Source organism: Gorilla gorilla, chromosome 11, assembly GCF_029281585.2.
Source record: "Gorilla gorilla gorilla isolate KB3781 chromosome 11, NHGRI_mGorGor1-v2.1_pri, whole genome shotgun sequence".
In the NCBI taxonomy this organism is placed as follows: Eukaryota; Metazoa; Chordata; class Mammalia; order Primates; family Hominidae; genus Gorilla; species Gorilla gorilla.
This window is the reverse complement of record NC_073235.2, coordinates 98,158,383-98,172,088: the sequence shown is the minus strand read 5'-3', so window position 1 is coordinate 98,172,088 and position 13,706 is coordinate 98,158,383. Positions and strand designations below refer to the sequence as shown.

At 37.4% G+C, this 13,706-nt stretch overlaps 1 protein-coding gene across 1 annotated transcript in view; it reads left to right on the top strand.

The window, feature by feature from the left end:
• DNAH7 (dynein axonemal heavy chain 7) overlaps window positions 1-13,706 on the top strand; it is a 331,737-nt gene that overhangs the window by 284,740 nt on the left and 33,291 nt on the right. The window contains exons 59-61 of the mRNA XM_004032984.5: window positions 6,509-6,694; window positions 8,517-8,654; window positions 12,632-12,862. Coding sequence (XP_004033032.4) covers window positions 6,509-6,694; window positions 8,517-8,654; window positions 12,632-12,862 — 555 coding nt within the window. The remainder of the gene's footprint in view (window positions 1-6,508; window positions 6,695-8,516; window positions 8,655-12,631; window positions 12,863-13,706) is intronic.

The window sequence follows — 13,706 nt, the reverse complement described above, 5'->3', positions numbered from 1 at the left end:
ATGCTCCTTTGTATTTTCCCAGTGCAGTTGAAAACTTAGGTCCACACAAATACCTGCATATAGACGTGTAGAAGCTTTATTCATAATTGGCAAAACTTGGAAGCAACCAAGATGTCCTTTAGTAGGTGAATGGAGAAACTGTGATACATTCAGACAATGGGATATTATTCTGTGTTAAAAAGAAATAAGCTATTAAACCATAAAATGACATGGAGAAAACTTAAATGCATATTGCTAAGTGGGGAGAATACAGTCTAAAAAGCCTGCATAGTCTGTGATTTCGACTATATGACATCCTGAAAAAGGCAAAATTGTGGAGACAGTGAAATGATTATTGGTTCCCAAGGCTTAGGTAGGAAAGAAAAATGAATAGGTAGAACACAGATGATTTTTATTTAGGGCAGCAAAAATATTCTATACGATACTGTAATGGTAGATACACAGCATTATGAATCTGTCCAAATCCATAGGATGTACAACCCCAGGAGTGAACCCTAATGTCAGCTGTGGACTTCGAGTCCTCATGAATGATGTGTCAGTGTAGGCTCATCATTTGTAAGACGTGTGCCACTTTGGTCATGGATGTTGATACTGGGGGAGGCTGTGCAGGTATGGGGACAGGGAATATGTGGGAAATCCCCATACCTTTTGTTCCGTTTTGTTGTGAACCTAAAACTGTTCTTTAAAAATAGTCTTAAAAAAAAAAAAGTACAAATCAGTGAAAAAATTTGGTTAACTGTGAGTGATTTGGAACGTTATGCCATGCCAACTAATTTGGTGGTTATTCTATTGTTATTGGTGTGCTTTTTGGAGACTATTTTTGCCTTTTAGGAAGATCACTCTTACAACAGAATGGAGAGTGGATTTAGAGAGACTTAGCTGGCAGGCTGGTTTTAGGAGATACTAGGAGTTGAATTGTGTCCCTGTAAAAGACATGTTGAAGTCTTAATCCATGGTAATTCAGAATGTGACATTATTTTGGGATGGGGTCATTGTGAGTGTAACTAGTCAAGTTAAAATGTGGTCATGTGGGAGTAGGTTGGGCCGTTAATCTAATATGACTAGTGTCATTATAAAAAGAGAGAAATCTGAACACACACAGACAAGGAAGACAGCCATGTGAAGACAGAGGCAGAGATTTGAGTTGTGCTGCCACAAGCCAAGGAACACCTGGAGCTACAACTAGAGGAGGCTGGGAAAGATCCTTACAGAGGCTTGAGAGAGAGTGTGGCCTGCCAGTCCCTTGATTTCAGACTTTTAGGCTCCAGCACTGTTAGAAAATAAATTTCTATCATTTTAAGCCACCTATTGGTGTCATAGAAAAGTAATACAGGAGACTATCATGATAACCCAGGCAGATAACGATAAGAGTCTAAACGAAATCATTTGAGCAAGATTAGGGAACATGGTAGAGATACAATGGATATGTAGGGGAAAGGATTGAAATGACTTGTATATTCAATGGTAAAGGGAGAGGGAGAAGCCTTGGTTGATGTGAGTTTTCTGGTGTGGATTGGTGGTGATTTCATTCATTAATCCAGACAGGGAATAGAACCAGGCATTAATAGGTATAGAGCAGATGGGCGAGTGGATATCCAGGTAAAAATGTCTTTTAGGCTCTTGGCATATAGATATAAAACTCAAGGGAAGAGAGAGCACAAAATAGAGATTTGTAGATTATTCAAGTGTTAGGAGAAGCCTGAAAATAGATGAGATTTAAAGGGGGGGCCTTGTGCTGTAGAAAAAGAAGAGAACAAAGATTGTATGTTGGTGAGCACCAAAACACAATGGTAGGAGAGAGAACAGAAGACATGGAGGGCAGATGGTGCAGCCAGGAAAAAAAGCAGGAGCGAGCAAGCTGAGTAAATAAAGAGTATCAAGAATAGTTCATCCTGTTAAATGCTGGAGAGAATAAATTAAGTGCCTGTTGGATTTGCAACAGTAATTTCAAAAGTGTTATGTCTTTTTAAATGCTGAACTCCATCTAACTTTCAGGACTTTGCAGAAATAATACAAGTTTTTTTTGGAAAAAAATGGCTAATTTACACGTTTTTCTGTGGTTCTTTTAGTTCATTTATAGTGAAAGAATATGATATTTAAATGTATTAAGTAAACAATGATAAATAATTATGTGGTACAAGTATGAGCTATTTCACTTTCTTCAGGAATCTTTAAATGACATGTTTCACTGACCAAAGTGGTTCCTTCTATTAAATGACAAGTCAGCAAGTGCTTCACAATTCCTCCAGCATAGTAGTTGTATTGCAAACTTGACAAAACTGCTATACTTGAGTCATGTATACTTCATCATGAGTTAAAGAGGGATTCTTTGCGGAATGTGGATTCATAGCTCCCTTTGACATTATTAAGTCTAATGCACTCCTTCTTGAACAATCAACATTAGAAAATGGAAAAGGTATTCGATAAATGAAGTTAGAATAATTGGTTATTTGCTAAAGTAGATTTTTCATATATAATTTCTGTTGGATCCAAAAAGACTAAATAGAAAAAATTAAAAGTGTAAAAGAAGAAAATTTAGGTGGATATATATTATCTACTTGGCAGATGGGCAATTGCTTTGTCATTCTTGTTTTGGTAGGGGTGTGTCTGTGTGTGTGTGTGTGTGTGTGTGTGTGTGTGTATAAGACCCACCTCTCACCCCTCATTCTGACCCTAACTGATCCCCAAGGCAACCATTTTCACATCCTGGGGCATATGTGCCTGGACATTTTCCTGTGCATATATAGATACACATATATAAACACAATACACATAATTTTTTCTCAAAAACATTATTATAGTGTACATATTTATCTTCAGCTTACTTTTTTTTACCTACATATGTTGTGGATAACTTTCAAAGTAGATAGAGATCTTCGTTTTAATGACCACTTACACAGCATTTCCCCTTTTTGATAATTAAGATTTTTTTTGTGTGTGTGTTTTGCTAGTTAAGGTTAAAATGAACTTCTTATATAACCATGAATACTAGTTGTTGACTTCAAGCCCTGTTTTCACCTACTCTCTCCTGCTGCTCATTGTCTCAACCCTCTTGTAACAAGGAACAGGGAAGCAATCCAAGCAGCAAACTGCCACTATTTCTAGAAACTTTAGTAATCTACATGCCCACCAACCCACCCACCCCTGGGGAAAACACTCCTCAATTTAATAGGCCCTGGATTTGACCAAACTTCTGAGAGAAACAACAGATAGCATTTACCTCATGGACTCTAAGGGGCATGTTGGCCAAGTTTAACCCTTATGAAATTCTCCTCCATATCTCATCTATGTCTACATCACAAAGCCTTCTCAGGGGCTAGCTGATCCACCTCTACCTCATTTACTACTTATTTGATTTGCATTGAGTTTTCTTATTATATTTCGTTTTCTTATTGTACTTCATTTTTATGGGGTGAGGGCCTGTCAACAGCGCAAGCCCAGGCAGTGTGTGTATCATCAAACTCCGCTCACATTTGCAGTTGGAAGCACGTAAATGTTCTGCAGTTCTTCCTGATTTGATTTGTTTTTTTTCACAAGGGCTTTGTCACTGACACGTGTTCTCCTAAATTCACTGCCTTAAGTTCTAGTTCTACCAAATAACAAGTCTTATAATTTCCAGCATCTAATTCAATAAATTTCACCTCTCTAATCACTACTACTTACCCTAGTGCTACTGTTTCTACTTGAAAGGTTTGCTCAAAGTGGGATCACTAGAATGTCAGATCTATGCACTTTAGATTTTAGTAGGTTACTGTAAGGAGGACACAGAAAGCACAAAAATGATGAAAAAATTCTCAAGAGATTACTATATTTTAGTATAAAAATATATATATTTTTTGAGAGATATATATATTTTGAGACAGAGTCTTGCCCTGTTGCCCAGGCTGGAGTGCAATGGCACGATCTCGGCTCACTGCAACCTCCACCTCCCAGGTTCAAGTGATTCTCATGCCTCAGCCTCCTGAGTAGCTGGGGTTACAGGTGTTTGCTCCACCACATCCAGCTAATTTTTGTATTTTTAGTAGAGATGGGGTTTCACCATGTTGGCCAGGCTGGTATCAAACTCCTGACCTCCAGTGATCTACCTGCCTCGGCCTCCCTAAGTGCTGGGATTACAAGTGTGAGCCACCGCGCCTGGCCTAGCATAAAATATTTTTAAATATTGCTATATTAAACTATCATAAACATCATAGAAGTAAAAGATAAATCAAAATGGATAAAATATTTAAAATTTTATCTGAAAGACTGATTCAATTTTTACAAAGAGCTTTTGAATAAGAAAAAGAAGATAACCATTTAAATTAGAAAAACAGATCAGAGTGAATAATTTGTAAAATAAGAAATACAAATGGTGAATAAAAATTTTGAGAGTGCCAATGTCAAAATCAAAATTAAAAATAATTATATTGTTTTATTATCAATTATTTTCCTAAATGATAATACTCTGCTTTCTTGAGAGTAGTGAGAAATAGAATTTTCTGTACTGCTAGTGGGTGTGTGAATATTTATGCTCAGGATAAAATAAATTGCAATGTGAAAAATCAACACCATTGCATTCATAAACTAAAAATTCTATACACTAAAGAACATAATACTTTTTAAAACTAAGTAGAAAAAATATTTCCACAAATTTGAAAAATAAAAGTCAGTTTGTAAAAGAGTATATACAAAGAAGTACTATTAAAACTTTAATAGGGCAGGGTGCAGTGGTTCATGCCTGTAATCCCAGCACTTTGGGAGGCTAAGGCAGTGGATTGCCTGAGCCTGGGAGTTCGAGGCCAGCCTGGGCAACATGGTGAAACCCCACCATTACATAAAATACAAAAATTAGTCGGGCATGGTGGCATATATCTGTAGTCTCAGCTACTTGATAGGCTGAGGTAGGAGGATCTCTTTAACCCTGGAGGTGGAGACAGTGAGCCCTGATCACACCACTGTACTCCAGCCTGGGTGACAGAGCAAGACTCTGACTCAAAAAACAAACAAAAAAACCCTACAATACTTTACTAGGAAAAGTAGATAGGAGGCCAGTTTAAAAAAAAAAACAACAAATATTATAAAACATATGAAATAATTGTGGACCTCACTATTATTCTAGAAATGCAAATTAAAATAATATTATTGACCTACCATATTAGCAAAGATTTTAAAACTGGCTGCTACAAATGCTTCAGCTTTTTGGAAAAGCAGACTGGTAATGTTTATAAATTGCTTTTTATAAGCTTCTTTCTTTGGAAAGAAAATAGTAATTTCCTTTTCAGGAATCTAGACTGAAGAATCATTAGACATTTTAAGAAATGTATATTTAATGAACATAATTCAGCACACTAAAAAATTAGAAGCAATGAAAGTGTTTAATATTAGAAAACAGTTATTAAAATAGTATTTTCAAAGAATGTTTTATGAAATTGTAAAAGAAGTCATATAGGAATTTGTGAAAAAAAAAGTGTACAGTCTGGCTGGGAGCGGTAGCTCACGCCTGTAATCCCAGCACTTTGGGAGGCCAAGGCAGGCAGATCATGAGGTCAGGAGATCGAGATCATCCTGGCTAACATGGTGAAACCCCGTCTCTACTAAAAATACAAAAAATTAGCTGGGCGTGGTGGCACACGCCTGTAGTACCAGCTACTCGGGAGGCTGAGGCAGGAGAAACGCTTGAACCTGGGAGGTGGAGGTTGCAGTGAGCCGAGATCGTGCCATTGCACTCCAGCCTGGGCAACAAGAGCGAAACTCAGTCTCAAAAAAAAAAAAGTGTACAATTGTATATATATGATTCAAATTGTCAAATATATATGGATATTGAAAGGTGGTGAAGTAACACTGCTGATCTCTGAGTTTTATTTTATATATATATATATTATTATTTTTTTTTTCCCCCAGACAGGGTCTTGCTCTGTCACCCAGGCTGGAGAGTAGTGGCACAATTATTGTTCACTGCAGCTTCGATCCTCCTACCCCAGCCCTTTCCCTAGCTGGGACTATAGGCATGTGCTACTATACCTGGTTAATTTTTTTTTTGGTAGGGACAGGGTCTCCCCATGTTGCCCAGGCTGTTCTCAAACTACTGGGCTCAAGTGATTCTCTCACCTTGGCCTCTCAAAGTGCTGGGATTACAGTTGTGAGCCATCATGCCCGGCCCTCTGAATTACACTCTGTCTGCTTTGCATGTCACTCAGCTGTGCAAAGTTTTCATAGATGACATTATGATCTAATTCATTCGTATCTGGCACATAGTAGGTGTTGAAATAATTTTGGTTGAATAGACAATAAATTCACAAGTTAATAGAGGAATTCCATTCTCAGCATTGACTGGATGGAAATAAAAAGCCAGAAAAGAAGTGAACGGCCCTGGGAAAAATGGCAACAATTAGCAGGGAAGCATACGAAGGGAAGTTGTGTTAATGCGAACTTTTTGTAAGATGTTTAATTTAATAATAGGAAAAAACAAGAAACACGATTCTGTATAACATGCTACTGATAACTGGTTGACTGACACGCACTATTTTAGGAACTGCCGTATGAGGCTCTGCGGTACATGACTGGCGAATGCAATTATGGAGGCAGAGTGACCGATGACTGGGACCGGCGCACGCTGCGCAGCATTCTAAGCAAATTCTTCAATCCCGAATTAGTTGAAAATTCAGACTATAAGTTCGACTCAAGTGGCATCTATTTTGTTCCTCCTTCTGGTGATGTAAGTATGCCCTTCAAAAAAACTAAAAGCAGTAAGACATGAAATTATTTTGGTAGTGATGATATTTTTTAAATGGTGATTTTGCTGCAGGCCTTGTTTTTTTGTTACCCTTGTCTGTGCTTTCTTCAGTCATATAGGGATAAAACAAAGCTCATGCTATAGGTGGAATTAGGGGTTTCCTGTTTGCTGTAATGTAAGAAGTATCAGAAACGTGTCTCACGCTTTTTCGGTGACCTGAAGTTCTGTCATCATAAACTCAGTCCTTTGGCTAAAAAGACATTGTCCCCAATTAAAATGAAAATACATAAGGGATGGTATTAGCAAAATATTATTAGCAGTAGTAGTTAATATTTATAATTATTTGGAAGTCAGTTGCAAGTAATTATCTCACTAGAGCATCAAATTAACATTGGTATTATTATTTTATCCCTTTTACAAATGAGAAAGCAGGTTCATTACAGTAGAATAATTTGCCCAAGGCCACACAGGTAAGAAGGTGGCAGCGAGTCACAGAACCACCTGCAGCACAAGACCAAGATTCCCTTCTGCTCTTCTCCAGTCCTGTCCACTGCCTTCTGATGATCACAGTGGATTTCTAGAGATTGCTAAGACAATCAAGTTGGTTCTCATGTTATTCCCAGAAGTCAAAGGGCGTATATTGAAAGTTAAACACAAGCAACAGAAACACATACTGTAACCCCCCAACCCTAACCTCATCTTCCACTAGGATTAATGCTAGCCAAGGGCAGATGTTGGTATAGATAAAGGGAAAAATCACTCCCAAAGCCTAGGTCACTGTTGGGTACAGCAAGTCAACATGGGAGCTGGGGTAACAAGATCTCCAATGATGAATTGCCAAGTGAGAAAAAAGCAAGATGAAGTAAGATGTTTGTAAAGTGATCCAAATCGTAAAGCCATCCATGACCAAACCCCCTTTGCCATGTGCGTGTGTGGATGTTTGTATATGATTCTATGAGCATCAAGGAAGGTATGAAATTTTAATAGAAGTCCATTTAAATAAAATATAAAATATGTGTGTATGCATAAAAAGAAGTATAATGTTAACGGTGATTATCTCAGAATAATAGAATTTTAAATAATTTTTACTTTTTTGAATTGGGTGAATTTTTTACAGTAAGAGTAAACAGAATAATCAGAGTAAATCAGAAAAAAATATTTTTATTATGATAAATTAAGAATAATCATCAGCAAAATATGACACAAAGATTTCTCTGTAGGTAATTTCTAAATGAAGTTACCAGGATTCCCCTCCTCCCATTAAAAAACCCATTCCAATTGAATGGTACATTTTCTTTTTCTCGGTAAATATATTCTTTTTTTTTCCTCTTTTCTTTTTTTTTGAGATGGAGTTTCACTCTTCTTGCCCAGGCTGGAGTGTAATGGTGCAATCTCGGCTTACCGCAACTTCTGCCTCCCGGGTTCAAGCACTTCTCCTGCCTTGGTCTCCCAAATAGCTGGGATTATAGGGGACTGCTACCACGCCTGGCTAATTTTTGTATTTTTAGTAGAGACGGGGTTTCTCCATGTTGGTCAGGCTGGTCTCAAACTCCCGACCTCAGGTAATCCACCCGCCTCGGCCTCCCAAAGTGCTGGGATTACAGGCGTGAGCCACCGCGCCTAGCTGTTCATATTTTTTTTTAAACTTTGGCCCAGGCTGAAAGAAAGTGAAAGCACTCAATGTCCAGTGTCACAGGCCTATCCAGTCAATAACTTGAGTATTGAAAACTGCCTCTTTTCTGTGAAAAGTTCTAGAAAGTAATTGATTTCTAACCTCCTGACTTCTTGTTATTCATCGCTGCAGCACAAAAGCTACATCGAATACACAAAGACTCTGCCACTGACCCCAGCACCAGAAATCTTTGGGATGAATGCCAATGCAGATATCACTAAGGATCAGTCAGAAACTCAGCTGCTATTTGATAACATTCTTCTTACACAGGTGTGTGATCTGTATAGGAGCTGGATTCTGAGGCCTGGGAAGGATGCTCCCCAGGCACGTGTGCCAGCACTGAACAGGCTTCCTTACACAATTCTGTTCAAGTGGAGAAACATTTAAAGGAAAAGACAAAAATACATACATAACTTAAATAAGGATTTGAACACTAAGTACCTGAACGTGTGGTTTTTTTTTTTTCATCTATCTTTTTTTGGGAACCAAGACATATTCTTTAAGTATCATTCTGCTTCTAGGAGTTTCATTTTGCCTTTCTTGCCCTACCTACATACATCATACATTGTGTCCCTTTTAAATTTCTTTAAAGAGGAAGAAGAATTTCAAAGATACTTGGGAAGCAGTTTGATGAGAGAATTCATCTAAAATTTTACCTATTTTATTTTCCAGTCCCCTAGTATTTCAACAGCTGTTCCAGAACATTTAAACTGATTTACATGGACACAGTTTCATTCACACTCATATTTTTTCAGATTTATATTAGTATAACATTTAAAATATAATTGCAATAGTAAGTACAAAATGAATTTAAAAGTATAGGAGAAGAATTTGTAGACGCAGCTCTCCTGGAGAGTGCATAAGCGCATTGGGGTGTGGGAAAGCAATCTGCAAAGACACCAGAATTTAGCTGCCGTAAGCACAGGTCAGTACATTTTAATGAAAAACATTTGCTAATCTTGCTTGTCTATTAAGAGATAGATTGGGTTTATCACAATTCAGAGGTAAAGAGACCAGAACTACAGAGCTTGGAGAGCAAGTCAGTGATGACAAGACTTTGTATTTAACTAATTTATCTTGGAAAAAATAAAAGAAGAAGCTATCTTGTATTGTTATTCCTTTAGAAGATATGCTCAGTTGTTAATTTAATTTGTTTTTGAAAGGAAATTAGTCCAAATGGCAAGAGTGCCCATAATGATTCAATAAAATTTTGATGAATTAAGGAAGAATAATCAGTCAAGCAAATTATCCTATTAACTGAATTGTAACTGATCTTTTTATGGCATCTCAGAGTAAAAATGGCAACAGTTAATACTTTTGTATAGTGCTTACTCTGTACTAGTGCTGTTCCAAGTGCTATTATGTATAACAATGCAATGCTAATGACAATCCCTTGAAGTAGGGTCTAACTATTACTATTCCCATTTTACAGTGAGAAAAGTGAGGCACAGAAAGATTAAGCAGTTTGCCCAAAGTCAGCTAGTACGATTTCAAATCAGGACTCAAAACCAAGCGGTCTGGCTCCTACCAGTTTGGCTCCAGAATCTTGTGTTCTAAACCACTATGCTGTATTCTCTTTCCAGATTCTGAAAGTGGGATGAGAATTAGAAGGCAGATAGCCAGAGATTCTTTAAAAGCTAAAAATTAGAAGGTTAATGTGGACTATTCATTAGTAATAGCATAATGGAATAATGGAAGAGTCCATGGAACTCCTATCTGTGGTCTACTCTACTATGACATTTTCTAGTAAGGGAAAAGGAACAAAGACTATTTTTACATCCATTTTAGATATTGATAGCACTAAAATCAGTTATTGCCTAGGCATAAAAGTATATGTGCAAACATGAATGAGTAGCTCTTTAGGAGCATTAGATTGCATGTAATACACAACAGTCTGACAACAGGACATTAACAGTGTCTTTTGGCTTTACTTAAACTTGACGGGGTGTGCCACATTACAGAATACGTAAAACAGTGGGGTCATTCCAACAGAAAATGACTCTGAACCAAACAAATAAGTTTAAATACACAAGGGGTATCTTTTCAGTATATAATTAAACAGCCTCTTTAAATCCTGAAACTCAGATTGGCGAATACAATTATAGTAATGGGTGAGCAGTAGTTCAGTGATTCTAGATTGGGTTTATCACAATTCAGAGGTAAAGAGACCAGAACTGCAGAGCTTGGAGAGCAAGTTAATGATGACAAGACTTTTTGTATTTAACTAATTTATCTTGGAAAAAATAAAAGAGGAAGCTATCAGAGCTAAGAAGTTTGCTTGTGCAGAGCTCCTTTGCTTGTGGTTAACTGCCACACACTATTTAGAATAGAAAAATTGTTTCAACTTAGAATATTATAAAACTAGATAATAGTCTAGGATCTCTGAAAAGGTTAAACTTTCTGATGTCTCTGAAAATGAATTCCACTTATCTTTAAGAGGAAAATAACCCTTAGAAGATTCCAGATGCTATTTGTGATAACTCTAAAGAAAGATAGTAAAGAGGAAATAGCTAAGATAAATAATTATAAATAAATAGGACCCAATTGCTCTTAATTATCAGTATCAGTTGGATATTACTTTCAAAAACCTATCACCCTAATCATGTGATCTTTGTGTGTGAGAAATAGGTAAGGGGAATGTTTGCGTTATTAAATTTTTTTTACGTTTTTTGAAGAACCATAGACCTGGATTTGTTTTTTTTTTTTTTTTTTTGCAGAGGCACAGCTCTTGTTAGAATATGGGAATATTTTAATGAGTTTTTGCTGCCTTTTATGCACACCAAAATACTACTGGAAATCAGCATAGATTCTTTAAATATAATGGAATTAGATATTTCATTAGTTTTAGCCAAATACTCACTTTTTGTCCTCTATGATTTGTTTTTTATATTTTATTGTAAACCCGGTACTATGGAATCATAATAAAGGATTATTATATGAGCATATCTCTTTTTTAATAGCCCATAATTAAAATGTACCAACATTTAATTATTTTATTGTGTAACTGTATAGGATATTATGGTGGTATGTGGTAAGTAGTGTTAAAATCACAGTAGAGGCCAGGCACGGTGGCTCATGCCTATAATCCCAGCCCTTTGGGAGGCCGAGGCAGGCGGATCACCTGAGGCCAGGAGTTTGAGACCAGCCTGGCCAACATGGTGAAACACTGTCTCTACTAAAAATACAAAAATTAGCCAGGCGTGGTAGCAGTCCCCTATAATCCCAGCTATTTGGGAGACCGAGGCAGGAGAAGTGCTTGAACCCGGGAGGCAGAAGTTGCAGCGAACGGAAATCGTGCCACGGCACTCCAGCCTGGGCAACAGAGTGAGACTACATCTCAAAAAAAAAAAAAAGAGTCACAGTAGAAACTTAGGTAAAAATAATTAATATTAAAAACACAATAAAAAAGTTAATATTTTCAGAATCAATTTTGAGCATATTAATATTTATAGTATAGAAACCAGGAAACAAAATCTAAAAGAAGACTAAACACAGTTTCCTTTGACTGGTAAAACATGAGATGTATTTATTTATGTTCTAATAGTACTTGTTTTCTTTCAACACATACCCCATATTCATTTGTTCTGAGGATTTAATTTTTTTTTCAGAAAATATAGATTCATTTACACAATGCCACCATAAATATAAAAAACAAAAATGGAATTGAAATTGTCCTTCCTTGCTTCCAACGTGAATCACTAAAGTCTGTCTTTCCTCCATAACTCTTCCAGCTGCTTAGAGGAGATGAGCTTATTTTCTTTCTCTCCTGGTTCAAGGAGAAAACTATATCTCTGCTTTTGGCAACCAGTAGACACCAGAGTTATTGGCAAATATATTTTGTGGCATGCTTTCTCAAAGCAAGATGAGATTTCCCCCATCTGGGTTTTAATGCCCACCATCGCTTGGCCACTCCACCAGTGCAATGCTTTTTCTTCCACTATCTGCAGCATCTGCAACTCCCCCTGTACCCTGGCAGCCAAGCATACAGCTTATTTGCTTTCTCCAGATCCTCTTTTGCCTCTGAACACATTACATGCCCTTATTCCTCCTCTCTAACAATGGTTTTCCCTTGAAAATCCATCCTCCTGCCTGTTACCATCACTTTAATAAATCTTGTGTGGAGATGGATCATGGATAAAATAGAGAGCAATGTTCTTTCTTATAAAGATTTACCTTAGGATTTTTCCTATTCAGCTATTCTTAGACCTTTATGAGGATTTTTGAGTTATAGTTTGGATTCTTCGTAGTCTCGTTCAGCAGGTGCTGGTGCAAAATCATCAGATGAAGTAGTGAATGAGGTCGCTAGTGACATCTTGGGCAAACTTCCAAACAACTTCGACATCGAGGCTGCCATGAGGAGATACCCAACAACTTATACTCAGAGCATGAACACTGTACTTGTCCAAGAGATGGGACGGTTCAATAAGTTACTGAAGACCATAAGAGATTCGTGTGTAAATATTCAAAAAGCAATCAAGGTAAGGTGAAAAACACCAAAAAAAAAAAAACCCCATTAAATTATATATAGCATTCATTTATTTAGCAAATATTTGTTTAGCACAAATACTGTATAAGCACTGTTTTGGGTTCTGGGGATAGATAAGATTAGAAAATAATTCTTGCCCTTGAGGAGCTTATAGAATTCTGGGAGTGAGAGTTAATAAACAGGGAAATAAGTATAGAGGATGTTAGATAGGGATAGGACCCTGGATTGGATATATGCTAAGGAGACACAGTGTGGTAAGGAATGAGCCCTTGCCCTCATAAAGCACATTTTTTCATTTATTATTATTATTTTTTTAGAGATGGGGTCTCACTCTGTCACCCAGACTGGAGTATAGTGATGTGATTACCGCTCACTGCAGCCATGAACCCCTGGGCTCAAGGGATTCCTTTGCCTAACCTTCCTGAGTAGCTTAGATTAGAGGTGTGAGCCACCAAGCCTGGCTATTTTATTTTATTTTAATTTTAATTTTTTAGAGATGGGGTCTCGCCATCCTGCTCAGGCTGGTTTTGAACTGGGCTCAAGTGATACTCCCGCCTTGGCCTCCCAAAGTGCAGGGACTATAGGTGTGAGCCACCAACTCCTGGCCCAGGCTCAAATTTTAGTGAGGGAGGCAAACTGAGAAATAAACTGGCCAAGTGTGGTGGCTCATGCCTGTAATCCTAGCACTTTGGGAGGCCAAGGTGGGAGGACTGCTTGAGCTCAGGAGTTTGAGAACTTCCTTGGCAACACAGCAAGACCTTGTCTCTTCTGAAAAAAAAAAAAAAAAATGCTGGGCATGGTGGTGCATGCTACTCAGGAGGCTGAGACAGGAGGAT